Source organism: Stegodyphus dumicola, chromosome 5 (assembly GCF_044657685.1).
Source record: "Stegodyphus dumicola isolate Sdum_Otavi_A_Nest chromosome 5, ASM4465768v1".
Lineage (NCBI taxonomy): Eukaryota > Metazoa > Arthropoda > Arachnida > Araneae > Eresidae > Stegodyphus > Stegodyphus dumicola.
In genome coordinates this window covers 123,711,512-123,736,184 of record NC_140772.1, presented here as the reverse complement: position 1 = coordinate 123,736,184, position 24,673 = coordinate 123,711,512, and the positions used below count along the sequence as shown (strand labels likewise).

The 24,673-nt window shown below is 32.7% G+C and overlaps 1 protein-coding gene across 3 annotated transcripts in view; it reads left to right on the top strand.

The window, feature by feature from the left end:
* Nucleotides 1–2,613: 2,613 nt before the first annotated feature.
* The window catches only part of Unc50 (Unc50 RNA binding protein), a 55,638-nt gene continuing 33,578 nt past the window's right edge, over nt 2,614–24,673 (top strand). The window contains exons 1-5 of one of the 3 annotated variants that reach the window (XM_035359627.2): nt 3,060–4,641; nt 10,136–10,171; nt 12,165–12,360; nt 14,139–14,346; nt 23,663–23,688. In XM_035359627.2, the coding sequence (XP_035215518.1) occupies nt 12,306–12,360; nt 14,139–14,346; nt 23,663–23,688 (289 nt within the window). In that variant the 5' untranslated portion in view covers nt 3,060–4,641; nt 10,136–10,171; nt 12,165–12,305. Of the gene's footprint in view, nt 2,705–3,059; nt 4,642–10,135; nt 10,172–12,164; nt 12,361–14,138; nt 14,347–23,662; nt 23,689–24,673 lie in introns of those variants that run through there. The other 2 variants (XM_035359628.2, XM_035359629.2) reach the window with 2 other exon arrangements.

Here is a 24,673-nt window from a genome sequence, read left to right as displayed (position 1 = left end):
TGCAATTTTTTTACACATAGTTTGCATAATGTTATTATTTCTTGAAAGACCATCTTTCCCATGTTCACTTACAAACACTACTTCAAATTGACTTATTTTTTTTAACCATTCCTCAGATGGAACAAGTAAACCACCACGAGAAAGCGTTTCTATCCAACCAACGTGTTCATCTGAAGGCAGATGGAGCAATTGTTCTGTAGGTGTTCCCAAAGAATGGTCATATTTTCTTCCACGGTAGGCTATGTAGCCTGCAAGGTACCGAAAACCCTCTACAGAGCAGTCAGCTGCAGGTTCACTTGCAAGGGTCAATCTAGAATTATCAAAAACAATATCCCTCATCTCAGTTTCACCGTCTAACATCTTCACAGCTTCAGTCATGTCAGGTAAAATATTACCAGAAAAGTTGGAAGTAATGTATGCATCTTCCTCCTCATCAGGAGCAACAGAAGATGTGTTAGAAAGTGAAATCTGGTAGGAATTATTAGTTAACAATAAAAGACGCATTCGATACTTCACGTCTACGGGCAGTGGATGATCATAGAAATGGCCAAGACCGCGGATTCGGGAAAAAAAATTTTCCAGGCAATCTTGATTTAGTCTGGAAGTTAAAAGGTATTTAACTCCTAATTGTTTCAAATCAGAAAATAACCCCAGCAGTGATGTAATCGACATCATAAATCCTTTCTGAAATGGTAATAGGTGCTTTGCCTTGCCCACTCTCATGTCTTCACAAAAAGCATAAAATTTCTTTAAGGTTCTCTCCTGGATTTCTTCATGTATCCCATACGCACAAGATAACACTGTATCAGAGACAGGTTTCCTGGAGTTAAGAATATCAAATGAATTATTCACTAATTCAAAAAAAATTGCAGTTTCCTCTTCTTCTGGTATAAGATAGCGGATACCTTGTGCAGTATGGTTTGAAAATAACTGCGCAGCTAAATGCACACGCTGGCGTTCATTACCTTTAACAGAAATGTGACTTACGGACAACTTTGGGCAAATTTTCACTTCTTTGCAATCCATCGATATCAATCTTTCGATAGGTTCTTTTGTAATTAATTTATTTCCCGGAAGCATTAATCCGTCATCCAAAAAGTGATTACGAAGAAGTTTCAAAAGGTGTGGCACATCAGCAAACACCCACACACGTTTACTAGAGTCCTGGGGATGTGAAAAGCTGCTGTTCAGATGAGTAATCTGAAGTTTTGTCCACACAGCACGATTTCTACCACCCAAGTCAGCTACAGCTGCAACTACATAATATCCAATTTCTGCTAATGTTATTATTATATCTTTCAATATTTCTGCCGTCATTTGCGTATCAAAGTCGAAATATATTGGCTGCTTCCAGCTTGCAAGAAGTCCTCGCACCATTACTACTTGAACATTTCTATGTGGGCCAACAATCTTATCTTCTGCTTGGTCATAACAGATTCTACTATCCACGTTCATTTCATCGAATGAAAGAACACACATACATTCTTTGTCTGTCATCTGTAATGCCCCAGCACACATAACATGAATTACATCGTGTAGCAAACCAGGAGAACAGCGAAATGAACAAGATACCCATCTCTTCAAAGTCGAAATGCTAGGAAATGGAAATCCCATTTTTTGTCTGAGATAGTTATAGCATCTTTTGGATACTGCCCTAAGTGTTGCAGATTTGCAAATGTCATCTGCATTCCACTTAACATATTTTTTATTTGACATGAGAAAGCGAATTTGATTGTCCGTAAAAATTGTCCCTAAAATTTTTTTAACTGCACTATGTACTTGTTTGCTTGTTACTTTCCTGCTCATTTTCTGATAGCTACGCAATTTTCTACGAGAAGCAGTAAGTTCAGTAAAAATAATTTTCTTTTGCATTTTCAATTGACTGCACAACACATTTAATCTCTTATTTTCCTTTTCTAAGATTTGCACACGCTCAACTAAATGAGATGTGTCACTGGATGTAAACTGAGTTGCACAGTCTATCTTATCAGCTTGTAGTTTTTTCTTTTTGGGGGAAAGGGAAGCTAAATTTTCCAATGCTCGTTTCCTTGTTCCCCGAGCCTGACACCTGCTTGCTCTATCCCTTTTTAGCATAAATTTAGATGACTCATTCCTGTTAGAAAACGTTCTCTCCAGATTAGGTTCAGTTTTTGAAGCACAACATATATACTTTATTGATGAGTTATTTTCACATGATGATGACGGAAGATGTAAAGTGGGAACAGCATTGGCTTTCAGCACCCTTTTAGGAGTTGAACCAAGCAATTCTGCCTTTAGATCTCGTACGTAGTCATCAGGTGTAAGATGAAGAGCACATACTCTGGCATTTTCGATGTTGAAATTATCTGCTCTTTTGCAGCGATTAGTCCATAACTTACGAAGTTCTGGATCACTTGGAAAACGATGGTATGTGATGCCTTGACTTTTAGTTTTCCTTCTATAATTCTGACACAACGCTATAGCACAACTTGCCATTTCCGACTACTTATAAAAGCAAATTAATAACACAAATCAAATGTATCACAGATCAAATGCAACGAATGTAAACAAACGCCGAGAACTAACGACTGTCACCCACATGACGTCATGCGCAGGTGGCAAAATTTTCTCCCTGCACTACGCATCGCTCGTGGGCCCCCCCTGAAACAGTATTGTATGTTATATATCTGGCAACAAGTATTTCGTTAAGTGTTTCAAACACCAGGTAGGCTGTAGTGTTTACTTAGTTATTACAATTTGAAAATGAACATTCTTTGACATTGTGGTAGATTCTCAAGTACAATTTTTTTTTTGTATAGTTTTATATGTTTTGGCTATATTTTGTTATTTTTAAATGCTATCAGTGACACTTTTGAAGTTTCTTATGTGGCGCAGCTATATCTTCAGAATTTTTCGTGCTTCAAAAGAATATTCGGTAAAAGTTTACAATTGGGTGCCCCTTGTTTTTTAGCGATTCTTTTTTGACGCCAAGATCGGCGCCAGGAAGGCACAATTCAAGATGGCCGCTATACAAAATCAAAATAAGAAGTCAAAGAATTACACAAACTCATGTGTCCATGTACACATCGATCTGTTTTCACTTAAAAAAAAAATCCTAGAATTGCACAAACTAGGCATCGCGCACTGGCTTAAATTTGTCCATGTACACATCAATCTATTTAAATTTAAATAAAATCAGGAAGCTAAAACAAAGTTAAAACTATCATGGTAACCAGAAGTGAGGTTTCATCGTCGAAATTTGAAAAAAAATTGTCGCTAATCGAAGGGGCGCCAATTCTACACTAGAGCAGAATATTTTTATACATTTGTATAAGAGCCTGCCTTTTTATATTTCGCTAAAGTGCAGAATCGCCCAGTTATTTGTTTGGTGCTTTTTACAAGAGTAAGAAGAATTGAATTTTTGTCAATTTTCTTTGACTTTTTAAGTGAAAATAGGTCGATGTGTACATGGATAAAGTCAGTGGAATGCATAATGCCATTTTTGTGCAATTCTGGGATGTTTTTTTAAGTGAAAATAGGTCGATGTGTATATCGATACCGAGTATGTGCAATTCTTAATAACGCGTCAAGCAGTGGGCGATTCTGCACTTTCTCCTTAAATTTTTTGCGTTACAAAACAAATTTTCAAACATATATATAAAATATTTCAAGGCAGTTAGCACTAGAAGCTTTGACATAATCATATACAAACAAATAAAATATTTCATTAGTGTACAGACATTACAAAACAGTACCAAAATAGTTAATAAAATAAAATAAAGTTTAAGAAAAAGGTTATACTAAAAATGAAAGAGGTGAATAGCTAAGCATAAATGCAAATATAAAGAATAATGCAAGATTTATTCAACTGAGTGTTTTGTCAGGGGGATGGACCTAATTAATATGTGCAGAATTAAAGCATTTATTTTTGGAAATTCACACGGAATGTTACTTTCTTTATATATGTGATGATAACTTAGTTCATTAGATAATTTGATATTAGATGAGTGCTTGATTAGGGAAGACACTAGTTATTTTTCAAGTATGGCCAGAGTGTAGAAAGATGGAATTTAGCTCATAATAGAAGATTTTGTAGAGAAGTTGAAAATTTTAAGAATTTCAGAATCACTTGTTTAAGCATATCTTTATTACCTTACCTTTTTATTGTTCTATTAAGACATGTCTTATGCCATGGCATAGCACAATGGGGACAATCTGCACCTGTAATTTTAATTGTGACATACTACATTTTTAATAATGAATGGAAGTAGCCAAGTGAAGAGACGTCTTTTTTGAAAGCAAGCCTGGGTGGCAAAAAGAGGATGTGCAATAGTTGCAGTTGTATTTACGAGTTTGGAAAGTCCGAGTTCTATATAGCAACTGGGCAAAAGTTTGCAGCAGTGCAGAGAAATTGCAGGGAAAGAGTGAGGTCAGTGACACAGTATAGATGTGCTAAAGGGGGCTGCATTAGGAGAGGACTTAAAAAAGCTACTGCCAATTTGTTTCAGCTAAATTTAATTTTTTAATAAATTTCAAGCATATTTTTATATCTTAAGTATATATAAACAGGCATATACTAATAGTGGGCTGTAGCTGTTTATAGGCATTGGTCACTACTAAGGCTGGAAGCAAAGATAATTTTATTATGAAGGCATAGAGTAGGTGGGTTACTGTTGTCTTTATCAATAAAAAATTGTATATTTATGTGTATTTATATATATTTATGCCATATGTTTTCTTTTTCAAGAAGAAGATTGTATGTAAATATAGTTAAATAAACTGTAAAAGAAATTACAAAATGTTATAAAGCATAATGCACAACAAAATACTTAGGTAAAGTGGTTAAAAATATGTATCTTAATTACTTAAATCAAGGAACTTATCTGATGTAGGTTGTTACATATTAGTTTACAGCTGATCATCACCAGTTTCACAATAGCAATCTTTATCACCATAAAAACTACCTCCAAATCATCTGTAACCATATTCCAAAGATCCACCAAACTTATTAGTGTTAAATATTAGTTAATATAGTACAAAGTCCGCAATCCGGACATCCATTATCCGGAATGATCTGTAATCCGGACCAAAAAAGCCACAAACTTTTTTTTTTGTATGCTTTACGCATGCGCGTAAAGAATGCACATACATTACGTGCCCTACACTCCCACAGTCATAACACCTTGGTTCTTTACTCTTATTAGGTATAGCGCATGCTGTATTTATGTGTTAGTACTTGAATAACCCTTATTCATCGTATCTGGAACGTGGATTTTCTCATAAATTTTTATTTTCTCTTTGAATTCAGAAATAGTTTCACACCCATACAAAACAATTTTGTTACTATTCTGATCCAGTATCCTATTGATTACATAATCAAGAATTGGTGAATCATCAACAGAACCATGACTGGCTATTTAATGCATGGCAGTTAAATATTCGGAAAGGGATTCACCAGGTTTTAGTCTAAATGAACTGCATTTTTTTCTACATAGCACGATATTACCTGCATAATCAGAACAGCTTGGCTTAATGATTTGTTTCTCTAACCATTCCAAAATCTGTTTATCAATTTCATGCTGCTCTGTGTGTGTGTGTGGGGGGGGGGTACGTCGCGGCACGCTATGAACTGGAAGTTGATCTGTCAGCACTATCTCATCTTCAGGGCAGATGTTTTTATTTTATTCGGCTTATAATTCCTTACTAAATGTAGTATTTCATCTCGATGTACTCCGTCTTTTAAATCAGTTTCTGGTCTTTAAATCAGTTTCAGTTTTAAATCAGTTTCTGGTCTTTTAAATCAGAAACTGATTTAAATCAGTTTCTGGTCATTATAAATATCACGAATACACATCAAATAGTTTTCTGGTTGCAATTTTCTAATTTCGGCTATGTGTAATATATGCTTTGCACATGTGCGCATTGAAAGAAATGTTTAATAAATTAAACAAATAAATATAAGCTTTTTTTTTGTAAAATTTGATACCATTTAGATCATAATTGCTTTTTATTTCATAAATTACAATTTCATATTTTTAATTGTATAATTTCTGCATGTCATCTTACGAGATTTAATCTGATGATCTATAATTCGGAAAAACCCCTAATCGCCGAAGTCCTGACGAGTCCGGATTACGAACCTTGTACTGTAGTATATAGGTAGTTAAATTGTGTTATAATATATGACATATATAACCATAATATTGACAGTTAAACTTGATAAAAACAAAGTTTATATTTAGCAAAGAAGTATTATATTTTTTCGCTTACCAAAATTTCAAAAGGTTGCTAAATTTTTGTAATCCAAAAGCTTCCTTTTCAGCTGTTCTTTTTAATTCATTTGTAGCAGAGTTGATTTTAACTGATAATATTCTCTCTGAATGTATGAAGTTCTTTTTTTTTTTTTTTTTAAACCAATCTGAAATTTAAGATTAGATCTTTTAAGAACTTTTTTTCAAAACTTCATTCAAATAATTTCACCATTCTTGATTTGAGGGCAGTAATACTAGTGAAGAAAGAAAAGGAAACATACAAGAAAATACTCTATTTCTTTCTGAGAAAGTAGAGTTTCATGAATTGTATTGCTGAATTTTATATCTAAAATTATGAATAAACAAATAAAAGCTAGGTAAAAATATAATTACGGGTGCCAGTTGGCGATTTTTCGCGGTACATGGATACTGAGTTTGTGCAATTCTTTGACTTGTGTAGCAGCAAATTTTGGCACAAAAATCTACACACACAAAATAACAAGAATTGCACAAACTCGGTGTCCATGTACACATGGACCTGTTTTCACTTGAAAAAAAAATTGGAGAATCGTACAAACAGGCATTGCACACTCCCTTGACTTTGTCCATGTACAGATCGAACTATATTCACTTAAATGTCAAAGGAGCATCCAACAAAAAATATGTAATCTCAATAAACTGCATTTTAAATGAAACAATGAAATAACATAAAAAAGGAAAATCATCTTTGCACTACACAATGGAAATATTCACTTATATTATTTATGAATTAACGTGTCTTCAGTCAAACAAAATTCCTTAACAGCATCCAAAAACTTCCTAGAATTATCTGAACTAGAATCTGTAGACTGGCATCGCCACATAAATTCACAAAATAAGAGTAAAAAATATCCTCCATGCAGTTATCGTTCGACCTACGCATTTCCTTCCTACAAACAGGACACTTAATAATGGCTACTAAGTAAACCTTCATTTACACACCAGTCAATTAGTCCTCTCTTCCCCTTTCTTTCCAAATCGTACAGAAACTTCAAATTAATCTTACCACATTCAGCCATTTTACTGTCTAAACCACAAAACAAGCAATGTACTTCCCTAACCAACACATACCACAAGACCTTACAAATCTTTTCCCATAATTTAAAATTTACTGCAATCATGCAACCTATTACGCCATAATATAATAGGGTTTCTATAATATTCAACTACTCAGGTTACCATAAGTGAAAAAACAACTTGTCGATAATACAAGGGTCACACTTCAATCTACTCTAACCAAAAGCTACATTAGCAAAATCATCTTTGAATTTCAGAGATGGTTTTGTTAATATAAATTAATAAGTCAGTTTTTGATTTGACTCTGAGTGAAGATCAATACTTCAGAAATAGTCATTTTATTTTCCTTGAAATTTTAATCCCTGTTGTGGGTGCTCAAAATGAGCAAAGTATTAAATACTAAAGATAGGCGAACTCTTATGTCAGACCTACAACCAAACAGTATTGGTTACAGAGTACCTTTTTAAAGCATTACAGTAACCTCCATGTCATCAAAATGAAATTGAAACAAATAGGAGGACAACATTATCTAAAAGACCAGAGAAACTACTTTAGGGGTTAAAGAAGAAATTAGATAAGAGGTTTCCACTGTTTAAGAGTGGCTGCACCCACAAAGAAGCAAGTGTCTTCTGCAGTGAGGCACTTGAACAGAACTTGAAAGTGGGTTAACAACTGGCACTTGCCATGTAAAAGGTTGCTATAGAAGCAAGCTGGGAGGAAAAGTAGTGAACAAATCTTCAGGAAAAGTAAGGTATCACAGTAAACCTGAGGTTTCTCTAATACTTTGGTGGCCTTAAGAAAAGGGAAAAGGTCAATAAACCTACAGTCTATAGAACGGACTTGCGGGGAGTTCGCTATTCTGCAGAAAACGGATGTTTCTAAAGTATAAATAAGTTTAATGAAAAAATTTAAATAACATGAATATTTGGGAGTTCAATGAAGATTTATTTGATCTAAATAAATGAATATAGTAATGTTAATATAAAATAGTTAAATTAAAAGCTAAGATACAATCAAATAGGAATTCATAGTGCTGATTTACAAATTTATGTAAAAGTTACTAAAGTTGATTCTTTGAAAAAGTGAAATTAAAATTAATTGTAGGTCAAAATTAGGAATTTAAATTTTAAGTTGTCTGGCATGGCCTGTCTAAGGAGAGGCCTAGGTAAAGAGTAAGGTTAAATCCTGTGTGTAGCATGGGGCAAATACTGACAACTGGGCTAGATTTATGTGTAGGGGGAGGAGAAATAATTATGGAGGTTGCCGGGTTAGGCCTGTCGATTTTGATAGTTTTGATAGTAACCGTAGTCAAAGAAGCAAGCCCTTTTTGGCTTTCAAGGGAAGATGTTAAAGGTTCTGTCCATGACAGACCTAGCTCGCTAGACAGAGCTGGCTTCTGCCGAATAATAAACAAGAATTACGTGTAAGATATGATTATCTGTTTGCAAAATATGCTGGAAAAATTTAGCTAAATTTTGCCAAAAATTGGCATCTAAGTGTTTTTGGATGTCAGAATGGAGCACTTTGTTCCATATGCACCAAAGAGCATTAGATAGTATCCAGAGTGTAATGTTCTGAAAGACTTGAATTTTCTTCAGATGAGATTTGGCTGCAGTTAACCATATGGAATCTGTATAGGTGAGGATGGGTCGGATTGTAGAGTAGTTTATTCTTTAGAGAGAGACATGACTATTGCTTGAGATGAGCTTCATAAGTTGGGTGTGTACATTTTCTTTCTGGCTTTGGAAAGTCCACGGTTCATGTGGATCTTCCAGAAAAGTTTGGCATTCAAGATGTACTCTTAGGTACTTGTAAGATTCCACCCAAAGTACTTCTTCATAGAGCTTGAGTGTTTGAAGTTGACTGTGGACATTCCTTTTTCTGGAGAATATGGTGGTGGTGGTACACTTGGCAACATTAATTTTGATTTTCCAATGAATAAGTAAGGTCTCTAAATCTGACAGGTACTACTGAAGATATACAAGAGTAAGGTGCATTTAAAAAAGCTGAGAGATGTCTATATTATTCTAATAAAGTACAAGATTGACACTTGGTGTTTGTGATAACTTATTGACATACAGGTTGAAAAAGCTTGGGTCAAGTAAACTACCTCAAGGCACACCAACTAGGATAAGGCAGAGGCTAGAGAATGTGTAATTCACTCTTAACAGAGAAATGTTGATTAGTGACATAGGAGTGCATTAGGTGCAAAACGTCAGCTGAAATACGAAGTTGCATGGGCTTGTAAAAGATTGGTATGCCACCACATGTCGAAAGCCTTAGCTTTAAATAGTTGGCTTTCCATTGCGAGAGCCTGGGATAATGATTCCAGCTACTCTCAGCAGCTGGGCCTGAGTGGAATGTTGAGTGCAAAAGTGAAATTGTGGCAGAATCAAAATATTTTATGGTTGGCAGAGATCATTCAGGCATCTAAGCAATATATTTTCATAAATTTTCCAAAGTGAAGAGAGGAGGCTGATCAGTTGGTAATTTTGAGGGAACTTAGGATCCTCTCCTGATTTTAGAATAAGAATGACACAAGTGTTCATCCAGCTGGTAGTAAAATATTTTAGCCTTTGCATGGAGTTAACCAAAATTACAAGGTAAAAAAATTAATTTAACAAACAGATTTTTAATCATGCAATTAGAAGTATTATCCAAATCTTATTTTTTTAATCAGAGCCAAACATGATACATATTATCATTCTGAAAATTAACCAATTTTTTTTTTATGTAGAACTTTTATATTTTATGTATGGTAAATATCATTTCTTGATTCATTAGTTTGCTATTATAATTTTTGCTAACATGATCATTTAGTTATTTTGAATTTTCTCTTTGTAATTTAGATAGAATTCATCTGCTCGCTAATTACCTTGATCCAGGTAAGTACATTAAAGTGTGTTTTTTTATAATGGTTAAAGTGTTTTTTTTTAATAATTGTAAATAAATTATTTATCAGACAAAATAAAAAGTGCATATATTATAATTTTATATATATAATTAAACATGTAAAATAATGCATTTTTTATTTTGTTTGATAAGTATTTTATTTACAATATTAGTAACGTGTTTAGAATTTTACAGGTTGAAATATAAAGGGCAAAAGTATACAACAGTAATTTTAGTTACTGCATGACATGATATTATATGAGTATTTCTTAAACCGATGCTTAAATAATGTGATTCTAGAGCAATAAAATAAGTCATCATCAAAGGAATTTTACAGTGTAATTGAAATGGATTGTTATGAAAAGTGGTATGTCATCAAATGACTAGTTGGACTAAAGTAATTCTTGTTTTGATAATGTGTAATTTTCACTGAACATTTAAAAATATGAAAAGAAATTATGTTATGCCTGTTTTGAAATCATATATTATTCAAGTGTAGTTGTTTATTTACATGATCACATGAACTGAAGCATGGGTTGTATCTTCTCTATATGAGTATCTGTTCTCATTGCCTTGAATATATTTTTATGTAACAGCTATAAGTAACATTAAGCTAAATGTACACTACAGCATAAACTTTAAGGCAGAAGCTGCATCTTTGACTTAAGTAAAAGTGTAATAATAAATTGCTCCAAATTCAGTGGTAAACAATGGACACTTGCTTCTTTCGTCTGCATGTGATAAGGAGACTGCATGCAGATAGGGAAGAATTTGTCCATTTTATCATATTGTGGGAAGAAAGAATGAGGAAAAGTTCTCTTTTCTGAAAATTAATTCCAGAAATTAACCCTATACCTATTTTCTTTGAACATGTATATTCAGGTACCTTTTTTGAATGCGAGCTTCTTGTGCCAAAACTCATTCAAGTAACTAATTTAAATACCCATTTAAATATTCAATATTTTCTATTTATATGCACTACTTCTGAAAGGTAATAACAATGCAGCATGCTTTGATGGTTATTCCGGCATTCAGCAGGAATTTTTCCTGCTCTTACTGGAACCTCAAGCAGGGTTCGTACGATTCTTAAAGAGTCCTTAAAAATCCTGAAGTTTTTTGGAATCGATTTTTGGTCCTTAAAAGTCCTTAATTTCAGCCAAAATTGTCAGAAGGTCCTTAATTTTTAATCATCTGAAATTTCTGACTGTTTTTACGACTGCCATTTTGAGTGTGAATTAGCATTTTGGAGGAATATTTTTGGCAATTCTCTGACAAATATCGTTATCTTTTGAATGGGTGAATGCGTTCATCTGTTATAATTTGTTCCTATTTCTAATATAAAGGGTGGGATAGAGTTTCTGAGCAAGTGTGAAACATAAAGCATTCAAAATTATTTCATTTTTTCTAGTGAAGAGCTCTTAAACAACTTTTCGCTTTTGGGGATGTGAATTCTTTTATTAAATTGCTCTAAATTTGGCGATGTATCAACATTGGCGATTTTAAGATTAGTTTCTATTGAAAATTTTTAATTCCGAGATCTGGGAAATTTTCGAGGATTTTTTTAAAACATTGTCACATGTTCACTTACAGTGTTATAACTGCAATTTTAACAGTAGAATTCAATAAAATATATACAGAATATGCTTATGTGGCATGTCTAAATTATGTACAGTATCTCCAATGCAATAGACAATTCATACAGTGGAAAAAACACTCATGTGCTAGGAAATTATGCAAAGCCATAAAACATTCTTTACCATAGTGTCCAATCAGTCTTTAACAGCTAGTCATGTGTGCATTCACTATAACAGAAATTTAGTTTCTAGGTTAGGAAAACTAAAATATGTACAGAAAGTGGGCAGATGACTTATCAATTTAACATGAAATTTATGTTTAATGTGATGGTGCTAATTAAATAATCCTTTAGTAACTTATAATAGCTCAGTTCAAGATAGCCTGAATGTGATTTTTTTTTTTACCTAGCAGCAATGCAATTTGTTGACAGTCAACCTGACATTTGGCTGGCGTCATCAAGAATCTCGTAGTCTAGAACACTTTCAAAGCTTGCAAGGTTATTTTTGCGAGAGGTGTTATCAAAGAACTTGAACAATGGAGATAATTGACTGAATGGATCTTCAAGTCTGCATGAATACTGCTCTATCTGACATAAAAGGAAGTTCTAGTAAGGATTCTTAGAATCTTGTTGTGTGGTCTCTGAAGTACCAGGATGCCTTTTTCGCTTGCATTTGCCCATATAAGAGATGCATATGTAAAAATAAGTCTGATGACCGAGATGTAAATTTATTTCTTCCTGTTTAATGAGAGCAGTTGATTTTTGGGGAGTGGGAAAATTTAAATTGTGATTCCAAGTGCCAAAACTGAATTATGAGATCTCCAACATAGCTATTTCTGGTACTAGAAATGATGCCACCTTGTTTGATGGAGAAAATTTTATGTTTGAGAAATAAATTGAGCATGCTGTGCTGCCAAAATGTATTTATGTGGCAACTGAGGTATTAACATACACATATCAGATGAGCCCTGATATCCAACTGCAAATTAGTCTGTCTGTGTTTGTTTTTGTTTCATTTAATGCATTCTTTTTTTTCTTATAAGGAATTGTAATGGTAGTCTCGAAAAGTTCATTGACCAGTGACATGCTCTGTGCATTTTTAAGAAAGAGCCATTCATTGCCGCACGACTCTACTTAAGAACTCTTTCTTCCTTCCTAAAGGACAGTTCCCTTCCTAAATTGTTCTTCTACCATGGCCTTTTAAAACCATTTATTTTGTGAGCAAAATTTGACTGCTATTCTTTCTAGTTAGCTGATCACTGACTCCTTTTATTCATTTAATTTAGTGAGTTCCCCCTTCATCTCCCCAGATCCAAAGCACTTGCAGTGTCAAGTTGTTTCTTGTTAGTTGTTTGCTGTTCATGTGTTTGTTTATACCACAAAGATGCTGAAAGATTAAGGAATTCTAACTTTTATATTTCTATTCTAAATTCGATAATTGTATTCCTTCAAAATTGGTACTGGTTCTTAAATTTCAACTCAAAATTTATATAAAAAGTCCTTCAGTGTTTTAGCCTTTTTTCACTGTAGGAGGTAATTCTTTTAAAATAATTTAATTTGGCTTTCAAAATTTTTACCCTATTTGATGAATCCTTCTTTTGAAGTAAATTTTTAATTCTTTGATGATATGGAGATAAAGGCTTCATGCCCAGGTATTCCTTAATTACTGTAGTTAATGATTCCTTCCATGATTGGAAAAGTGGAATTTGCAAACTGATGAAAAAGAAAGCATTGCATTCCTTCAGAAATATGGCATTTTGCTTAACAGTAGAGAATATAAAAATTCTCATTCTGGGAAGTTGTATTTTGTAAACAATGAAATATTATTGATATTTGTGCAATTCTCTAATTTTTTTTGGGAAGGGGGCTAAAAAACAGATCACTGTCTCGATGGGGAGAATGACAGTATGCACAGAGCTAAGCTGAATGTGATAGTGAGTTTTTGCAGTTTTTATTTTGGCAAAAAATTAGTCAAAAATAGTATGTGGCTTTTCTGGGACATATTGTAGATAATCCTAAAATACCAAATATTCTTTTGATGTAGCATATTCATAATTTCCTTTCTTAATGTCAGATGCATTCTGATAAAACTTCTAAAATTATGAATTCTAAATTTATGAGAGTAGTCGTAAGTTTTATTTGTGTGTGGATGTATTTTAAAATAATGACTTACTTCTTAATGTTATTGTCAGAAAATAAAATTTTAGAAATAACATCTCGTGTAAGTATTAAATTTACAAGTGCGACTCTATAAAGACATGTTGTGACTGATATTCTGTATAACTTCTTTGATGTTGTTAATAATTTTTTTGTCATATCATGTATATGGTTTGATTAGCAAATAAGGTTAATTAATAATTCAAAGAAATTAATAAATATTTTTATAGGAATGTCTGGTCATTCAGAACGGTCATTTTCCATGTCTACTAGTGGTAGTAGTTCACCTTTACCTTCACCTATTCCAAAATACTATGGTGGAAATACTGCTGTAGCCAAGCGATCCAAATTTTTGCGCAGATTGATCTATTTCAAGCATATGGATTTTGAATTTGCTTTGTGGCAAATGTTTAGTCTTTTTGTTGCACCACAGAAAGTGTAAGAAATTTCATCTTTATATTTATAAAATCTTATAATTAATTTTTTAAAAATTTTGATATTCAAATTTTGCACAGATTTTGCTGTATGTTTTAAAAATGCAAGTAATGAATAAATTTTATGTAAAAATATAATTTACTTCATTTAAAGATAAATTCATGTCATTTTCAAAATACTACTTTTCATTAAACATGAAAATACAAAATTTTAAGGCACTTATTATCACAGTCCCCTATTTTTTAAACAGCCCCAAGATTATCAATAAAAAATTGGCATTGCAAACCACCTTCAAATCGCTAGCAGCTTTAATGCATTTACAATCTGCTTGTGACGAGGAGAGCTTTAAATAAACCACCTATCATATTTTCTTTCTCACTATAAATAATAGCAATTCACAATGACTCGTATTTTTGTCATCATGAAAAAAGTTCTGAGTATTTGACATGTTAACTTATTTTCTTTTTTAAAGAAAAAATTTCAAAAAGTTTTATTTACCAAGAAATGAGAAAGATGCTATGTAATTCTTCCAAAAATGATGCATTTTATCTTGCATTCAAATATGCATACATAGCCATTCGATAAAATTACTTATCAATTGGTGTAGTTTGAAAAACTGTAAGTAAAAGAACAGCATAAACTTTATGATTAGTTCAGTGGTTTCAGAATACTGTTTATTAGAGTACAACTGTGCAGTACTTAATGTACTGTCAAGTGAAAAAACAGATGTTGGTTAATGATGGAAGAAGTAACTCAGCCTTTATGAAATGCATCTGTTGACTGAAACAGTTCATGAGAGATGCAAAATCAAGTATAAACAAATAGATGACCATGAAAAAATTATGGACATAAATGATAGTCTTTTTATATGGCCAAAAAAAGAGGGGGCTGCTAGTGTTCTTCCACAGTACTGGATATTTGGTGGGTTATGCCAAGAAGTGGTGAATTCCTTCTCAATCAGTTTATGAATAGAAAGAAGACACATTAACCAACTATGTACAGGAGGATGGTTTATTCAGACTACTGGTGAGATTGCAAAACAGAGGAACTGGAAAAAGCAGGTTAGAGGTATTTTGCTGTGAACCATCAATTTCATTGTGTTCATCTAACACAGATGCTCATACCCAGAGTGTTAAAAGACTGTGACACTCTGCTAAGCGGAGGAAGAAAAATTGATAAGGCATGGTTCACCTGCAGCATGAGTCTTTACCCTGCAGAGTTCATGTGGTGAAAGTTCTTGGGGCAAGAAATTGCTTCTGATGCCATCTTAACCCGGCAGAAGGCGCGCACCCAACACTGACGTTGGAGATCGCGCGGGGTGACAGCGTCACCCCAATCAGTTTCATTAGGAAAATGTGTTATATATTTTATAGAAATCATTTGATTATAAACAATAATTGCAATATTTCATTTAGAAACTATACTTCTTTACTTAAAAAACTTATTTCAATATTTAAGAAAAAAATCCATTCAAAATAAGTATATACCTAATCAGGAGTCAGAAGCTAACATACACTTCTGGCAAACATAGGAAGAATGAATTTTACATGAAAAATTATCACATATTTTGCAAGAAATTGTAGTTTTATTGTCTTTGCATCGTGGACACATAGCACGTCGGCCTTTGTCGAGTTTTGGTTTCTTTGATGGGGCGTTCTTCTGATACACTAGAAGTCGCATTATCAATGCTTTCACGAACCACTTTAGGAAACATATTGACATATTTTTTGTAATCTCTATGTAAGGCACTGTATAAGGGATATAGCCAAATTTTTTAGGAATTTTCTACTATTTCCATATCGTAAGGGAGGGGTCTTTGTTGGGAATAAAGCAACTCGGGTATTTATTGCAGTGACGTTCAACACAGTAAAAGACGACCATCGGCCATCGCAATGCATTGTAGATAACAAAACTACACATTTTGATTTTTTAGGCACGTACGATACTATTGTCGCATTCTTTTAGAACCCAAATATAGATAAATAACCGTTCCTAGTTTTTGTTTGGACGAACTTGGTGGGAATTTCAGCCTTGTTTCTGTTCAGGGTTCCTACAATAGTTAACTTCTTTGACAAAAGTTCTTTTGCTAGAGGATAACTCGTACACCAATTATCCATTGTTACATTTCTGACCAAACAAAGGGGTGCACAGGCATTTTGTAATTTCAAATGAAGAATTTTCAAATCTAAAGGGACCTTCCGACTGTTGTCTTGCGTATATCTCCATGTCATAGCTGCAAAGTTCTTGAATCTACTAAGGCAAATATTTTGATTCCATACTTCGATGGGTTGCTGGGTATATATTGACGAAAGGAACACTGCTCTCGAAATTTCTCTAATTTTTCTTTGATAGTAACATATTTACCAATAAGGTATATCTTTTGGCAATTTTCTTTGAAATCGGTAAAAAATTCTCTCGCAGCCGCCAGTTTGTCCAATTTTTTCCGAGCTTCACGATTAGTCACATTGTCTAATCGTAGACACCGGAGAAGAAATTTAAATCTTTTATATGACATTGTGTTCCATAAAATTGCAATGCCTGTTTCAATTTTCAGTAGCCCATAAATCTTGCATATTTTTATGTGACGATTTATGCAAGCCGTACAGATGTAAAAGCCCAAAAAGTGCTCTAATTTCCACGTCATTTGTCGTGATATTTTTTCAATATAAATATTTGTACACTCTACAATGTATTGTATCATTTTAGCATTGAAAAACAATTCTCAACTTTCTAGGAGCTCCGTTATATTGCGTGCAGTTTCTTTTAATCCTGCTAAATGGGTTATTATAATTTGAGAAGACCTTTTTCACTTTTTGATATGGTTTTCCATTCCGCCAAACTCTTATTTTTGCTAATAAAAATACTTTTTACTAAATCAGGATTTCCGTCGTCTTCATCATTCTGCTCAAATTCTCTTTCGCTGTTGTAAGAACTGTATATTTCTTTATCAGATTCATTTTTACTATCTTGATCAATTTCTCCTTCAGAAGACTCAACTTCATCTAATACAGTTCTCAAACATTCCATCTCATTTTCATGTTCGGTAAATTTACGTTTGTAAACCATTATCTATCAAATAATCCAACAGAACCACAACTGCAACACTCGAGAGCACGAAGCTAAACTTCTACTAATGAAAAATTTTGAAGCAGTAACGGTCGCACGGTGTGACTCGGTCACCCCATTCCCTCATGGATTTCAAGAAACGATTGCTTCTCTCACAGAAAAGAAAAACAAGCAAAAATAACAATACACATTCCAAGGGGAGTGTCAAACAGGAGGATACTAAAAGGATGATTCATTAAAATGAAATATTTCCGGTTAGGATTGTTGATTTTTGACGCATGGGGTGACTCTGTGCCCCGCGCAACTTCTCCCGGGTTAAAAGTCATTGCATAAACATAGCAGCCACAAAGTGAGAAGTAAGCACGAACTTTGTGATAATCATGACATCAATTTAACATTTAAGGAAGGGGGCCCTGTAATAATAAGAAGACACAAATTTTAATTACTTAAGTGAGTATTTCCCCTTTCTTTTAATTGGTTTACATTATGTCTGTAGATACTTATATGAGCAAAATGTTTCAAAAGCTGTAATGTCTATGCTGTATTACCAGGTTTGTGATAAATATATGCAGAAAATAGTAGTTGGAATGATACTGTAAAAATAATCTCTAAAATTTGCATAAAATTAGAATCTATAGAAGTTTTGAAGAAAAGCTAAAATATATAAAACTCATATTTAAGTTATAAAATGCAAATAAATTGCATAAATCATAAAAGGGAACAACAACCTGTGTTAGGCATAGATTTTGAGCATTGAAACTGTCGATTTCGAAGGCGAACAAAGTCTCTGTTCATTAGAAGCAAAGTAATCTGCAACTGAAAATCAAGTTAAGAACATATTTATACTCTAAGGAAGTCGAGAGATGAGAGAGTAGTGCCATCTGTTAGTAGAAATAATAACGAAAATTGAAAAATTAGAATAATAGATATTTAAAAGCATTAGGTAGAATTGGATTAAAATCATTAAGTAAACATGGTAAATTTTTGTAGATGTGAAAAGTTTCAAGAAAATCTAATTCTCCAGTGAAAGAAGCTTTCTAGATAATTTTTGCAGGCTCAAAGTCGAAATTGTGATTAAATTTCTGACTATGATTAGCAATTGAAGACTTGCAAATATCACGTTTTTGGACATAAGATTCATGTTCCTTAATGCTCGTTTGGTTCGGCCAATGTATTTTGAGCCGCACTGACAAGATATGCTATAAATTCTTCAAGAACTGAAGTCAGAAATAATATCTTTAAGAACTGAACCATGGATTTTTATTGATAGGGAAGAAAATTATTTGAAAATTGAATTTTTGGAGAATTCTTGTAATTTTTTAACTGGCAGAAGGATGAAAGGGAAGCATAACTAGGTGATTAACATTATTTCTAACTATGAAATGTTTTCTTGGATGGAAAAAGGAAAAATTGCAGTTTTACAAAATTGAGTTCAATTTTCAACTCGTTTTCTTGCCTATCAATAAAATCCATAGTTCAGTTCTTAAGGATACTATTTTTGACTTCAATTCTTGGGGAATTTATAGCATATCTTGTCAGTGTGGTTCGCAATATATCGACTGAACTAAAAGAGCATTAAGGAACATGAATCTTTTGTTTGAAAAGGTGAAATTTATGAGTCTTCGATTGCTAATCATAGTTGGAAATTTTATTCACACTTTCGACTTTTGGTCTGCAAAAATTAGCCAGAAAGCTTCTTCCACTGGAGAATTAGATTTTTTTGAAACTTTTCACATTCAAAAAAATTTACTGTGTTTAATTAATCATTTTAATCCAATCCTACTTTATGCTTTTAAATCTCTATTATTCTAAATTTTAAATTTTCGTTATTCTTTCTTCTAACAGATGACGCTACTCTCTCCTCTCTGCCAACTTCCTTAGGGTATAAATATGTTCGTAATCTGGTTTTTCAGTTGCAGATTTCTTTGTTCCTGTTGAAGAGGGACTTTGTTCGCCTTCGAAATCGATAATGCTAAAAAGCTATACCTAACACAGGATGTTGCTTCATTTTTATGATTTATTTGAGGTGTGTTACTCTTCTGTCTTGGAAATTGCATAAAACATGTAATGTTTATGTTAACTGTAATTTAACTTTTTGATGATCATCAACGAGCTCAGCTTGCATTACAGTCAGACACCACAGTGGACTCAAACATGCTTACATTACAAAATTAGGGTTTGTGTATTTGGGAAGAAAGAATTGCTTAATCTTGCAATCACGAAAGGGTTAATTGAAACGAATCATGGTAACAAAGCATTGAATTCAAGAATTTGAATATGAAGGCAATGAATTCAAGAATTTGAATATGAAGGAATGTGTAAAACTGTAAAAATGACAGGAGAAAGGAAATTAAAATGTAATTGTGATAAAAGATTTCACATGTTGTTGTTTGAAGTACTGCTGTTGCTCATCTCTAGAAGTAACTTTGTTCACATTTTATGTTATTGAAGAGCAAAAATTTAACTATGGTCCAATTTTATATCCATGTTCTAGACTGAAAACCTTTATACAGAATTTTCATAAATACTAGGCAAAATAACAATAGCATGTTCTAATTACCATGTTGAAAATCAGAGTTCCTCCCTCTTAGTCTGCCCCTTTTATACACTTTGCTTCATAAATAAAGGAACATATTTTTGAAAACAAAATTCTTTACATGAAAATTTAAATAAAACATTTAAGACACTCATCTAAAAATGTATATAGCATTTATATAAACCAATTTTCGTATGCTTTCTTTTTGCTGCTACTTAATAGCATTTAAAAATTTTTAAATCTTGATATATTGAACCTTTCTCACCCAATAAAAAAATATTACGTCAAGAAAAAAGAAAAAAATTTTAAATTGAAATATTATTAGGTTTGTTATTTGCTATTATTCACTAAACTGTTTAATATTGTGGAGTTATATATATATATATATATAAAACTGTTTTAAGTCCTAATACATGTTTGTGTGTATATTGTCTATAAACCTGCATGTTTGTGTATACTCAGTCTTTATTGAATTCTCATCCTTTACCTAATACTTTGACATAAAAGATGGCCTAAATGTATCATGCATGGATATCTCCAGGTGTTAATATGTATCTTAAGAGAGTTTTGATCCCATATATACTGTATAGCAACCTATAACAAACATATACAGTATAAAGTCTTTAATCCAGACGTCCATAATCCGGAATGATCTATAATCTGGACCCCAAAGCTGCCCATGCGTAGCGTTTACACATGCACATAATACTTTATGCATGCGCATATGCATTTACGCATGCACGTTTAATGTATAATGGACTGTATAAGCTAGGCTAAAATTATATAATTATCTATTTCAGTTAATGTTGCAGATTGCATTGTTCCTTAATCTTCTAATTGGATCCGGGTTATTATTTTTTGCAGACTGTTAGGGCAATTTTAGAAAAAGTAAGCTTGAACTTTTGATTATGTCAAAAAGAGTTTCCGATTCTGGAGCTGCCAAAGGATCTACAAAGCGAAAGCATGTTTTGATGTACTGCTTCCGATAATGAAGAAAGTGACAGAGAGGTTATTGAAAACGAAAAAATTTTGATTGACAACTTAGTTAGTATTCTCGACACAAGCAATTACAGGACTTGATCTGTGGAACTGAACAAGAAATTATGTCTGTTTATAGAGTTAAAGAGAAAATATTAGCACAAAAAATAAAGCAACTTAAACAACTTACATTGAAAGAAATGTTTAATAAAGTAAACAAATAAATATTAAGCTTTTTCTTTTGTAAATTTTGATACCCTTTAGATCATAATTGTTCTTTATTTCATAAATTACGGTTTCATATTTTTAATTTTATAATTTCTGCATGCCATCTTACCAGATTTAAAGTGATGATCTGTAATCCAGAAAAACCCTTAATTCGGAATCGCTGAAGTCCCGACGAGTCCAGATTAAAGACTTTGTACTGTATGTGTTAGTGCAGCATTCTTGATGTTAAGAGTTTATTTTACAGTATCTCATAACCACCATATTAGATTATGATCTAGGTAACTAGGGGGCTAATTCATATGCATCTCTGTAAGAGTCTTTTCAGTTAATCAAGTATAATTGCTCCTTGATGGCACAGAATATGTAAGAGTCTTTTGGGCAAAAAGGTTGCATCGTAAGATACATGCGGTTTTTCTAACATAGTTGATACTGTACAAAGTCCGTAATCCAGACTCGTCGGGACTTCGGCGATTCCGAATTAGGGGTTTTTCCATATTATAGATCATCAGTTTAAATCTGGTATGATGTTGTGAAGAAATTATAGAATTAAATATATGAAACCATAATTTATGAAATAAAGAGCAATTATGATCTTAAAGGGTATCAAAATTTACAAAAAAAAAAAAAAAAAAAAAAAAAAAAGCTTAATATTTATTTGTTTACTTTATTAAACATTTCTTTTTATGTAAGTTGTTTCGTTTTTTGTGCTAATACTTTCTCTTTAATTCTCTCTTCTATGAACAGACATAATTTCTTGTTCAGTTACAAAGTTTCACTGTTCAAATCCTGTAATTGCTGTGTCAAGAATACCGACTAATTTGTCAATCGAAATTTTTTAGTTTTCAATAACCTCTCTGTCACTTTCTTTACTATCAGAAGCGTACATACGTAGCGGACGCGCGCATCAAACGCACGTGCGTAAGTTTGTGGCTTTGAGGTCCGGATTATAGATCATTCCGGATTACGGACTTTGTACTGTATTACATGATAGCAAATGAATTACAATGATCCCTTAGTGAGCTTAATAAACTGAATTTTTTGATTTAATAGGCTCAATTTTCAAAATTAAACTAAAGCAGTTTTCATAAATTTTAAATAAGGTTAAAACTTTTATATAAATTAAGAAAACTTGTTTATATAGGAAACTAGAAAGGAATAATAATATAAATTGTGTTACAAACTGATATCAATAATTCTCTCAGATCCAATGACTGATAGGTTAATTTCATTTATATAGGTTATATATATACAGTCAAAAGTCGTTAATCCAGACTCGTCGAGACTTCGGCGATTCCGGATTATCGATTTTTCTGGATTATAGATCATCAGTTTAAATCTGGTAAGATGGCATGCAGAAATTCTAAAATTAAAAATATGAAACCGTAATTTATGAAATAAAGAACAACTATGATCTAAAGAGTATCAAAATTTACAAAAAAAAAAAAAAAAAAAAAAAAAAAAAGCTTAATATTTATTTGTTTACTTTATTAAACATTTCTCTCAATGTAAGTTGTTTAAGTTGCTTCATTTTATGTGATAATACTTTCTCTTTAATTCTATAAAAAGACATAATTTCTTGTTCAGTTACAAAGTTCCGCTGTTCAAGTCCCGTTAATTGCTGTGCCGAGAATACCGACTAACTTGTCAATCGAAATTTTTTCATTTTCACTAACCTCTCTGTCACATTCTTCATGTCTTTATCCATTTTTTGCAGCAATTCCACTTTTTGTTTGTTGGACATCGAAACATACTTTCGTTTTGTAGATCCTTTGGAAGTTCCAGCATCGGAAATTCTATTTGACATAATCGAAAGTTCAAGTTTACTTTTATAAAATTGCTCTTACAGTCTGCAAAAAATAATAAGCGGGATCCAATTCGAAGATTAAGGAACAACACAATCATTAACATTAACTGAAATTGGTAATTAGATAATTTTGGCTTACACCGTCCGTTATACATTAAACGCGCAGGCGAAAACGTAATCTGCACTTGCGCACACGCATATGCGCAGTAGTCAAGATCTTACGCGCACGCGTAAAATGCCTGTGCGTTGGCACATGCGCAGAAAGTTTTTAGCTTTGAGGTCCGGATTATAGATCATTCCGGATTATGGGTGTCCGAATTAACGACTTTTGACTGTATATATATAACAATTTATTTACTAAAGAAATATTTATTATATTATCTATTATTAATTAAAAATGCACTGTAAATCCATTGCATTATTAAATTAATATTAATTTTAGTTCGAACCTAGAGAATTTAAGATCATACAGAATTATATATATATTTATGAAGAAAGGCATTTGCAGGATTAAAAAAAGGATTGGCATTGCATTTTAAGCTATTCAGTTTTTGAGAATATTCTGATTCCTGACGCAGCAAATCAGTAGTTGGTGTGCCTATTAAGTATGGTTTTGTGTGTAAATAAAAATAATATAATAGTAATTATGTAGAGAAAAATATTAACTCAAGAGGTTACTGAACTTTTTTTTTTCCCCCTTAATTTAGGTATAGAAACTTCCAATATAGAAAACGTAAGTAACTTGATAGACTATGCTTTTATTTTTCCTATAAGTGCATTTTGTATGAAATCTGTGTCTTAAAACCAACATTTCAGAAATTTAAAAAACCCACAATGTGGCCCGAATCTATAATATTAACATAGACTCCAACTACTACGGATTCTCCGTAGTTTCTACGGAAATTCATGAAAAACTACGAGCTATGAAAAGTATGGAAAAAACTACGGATTTTACAGAAACAAGAGCAGGAAAACCAGTACGCAAAACGGAACCAACTAATTCATCCGATGATTGCTGAATACCCGTGTTATCATATATCACGTGTTGAGTGCGTTCCTAGTTTTGAAGAATTAGCCAATCGTAGATCAGTAACTCCAACCGTTAACGACTTATCAATAGTTCCACCCAATTGTCTGTCTCCCAGGTTCCTCGCTGATGCGTGTTTAGGCTGCATTCGGCTGCATTGTGTAGTTTACGGCGAGAGCTTAGCGTGTGTCTTGTGAACTGTGAATCAGGTGAAAGATTTTTAATCATAATGCTGCCTCGAACGAAGAAGCCAAAATTATCAAAGCAGAAGTTTAAAGATTCATATTCTTCAGAATTTCCATGCATTAAAGCGTCCGAAATTTCTGTGAATCACGCACACTGCAGTGTATGCAACAAAGACTTCTCAGTTGCTCATGGCGGAAAAAATGACTGTAAACGGCATGTGTTTTCTCAAAATCATATAGAACTTGGCACCGTAAAATCTAAAGAAATAACAAATTTCTTAATAAAAGATGATGAAACAGATCCTATAAAAGCCGAATGCTATTTTGTTCGTTTTTTAATTGAACATAATGTACCGCTTTCTGTTTCGGATCATTCCAAAGAGCTTTTCAAAGCAATGTTTCCGGATTCTGCCATAGCAAAAAAATTTAGCTGCGGTCATACCAAAACTGCTGCTATTGTGAAAACGCTTGCAGAAAATACTGTTGCTGATATTATAAAATCAGTG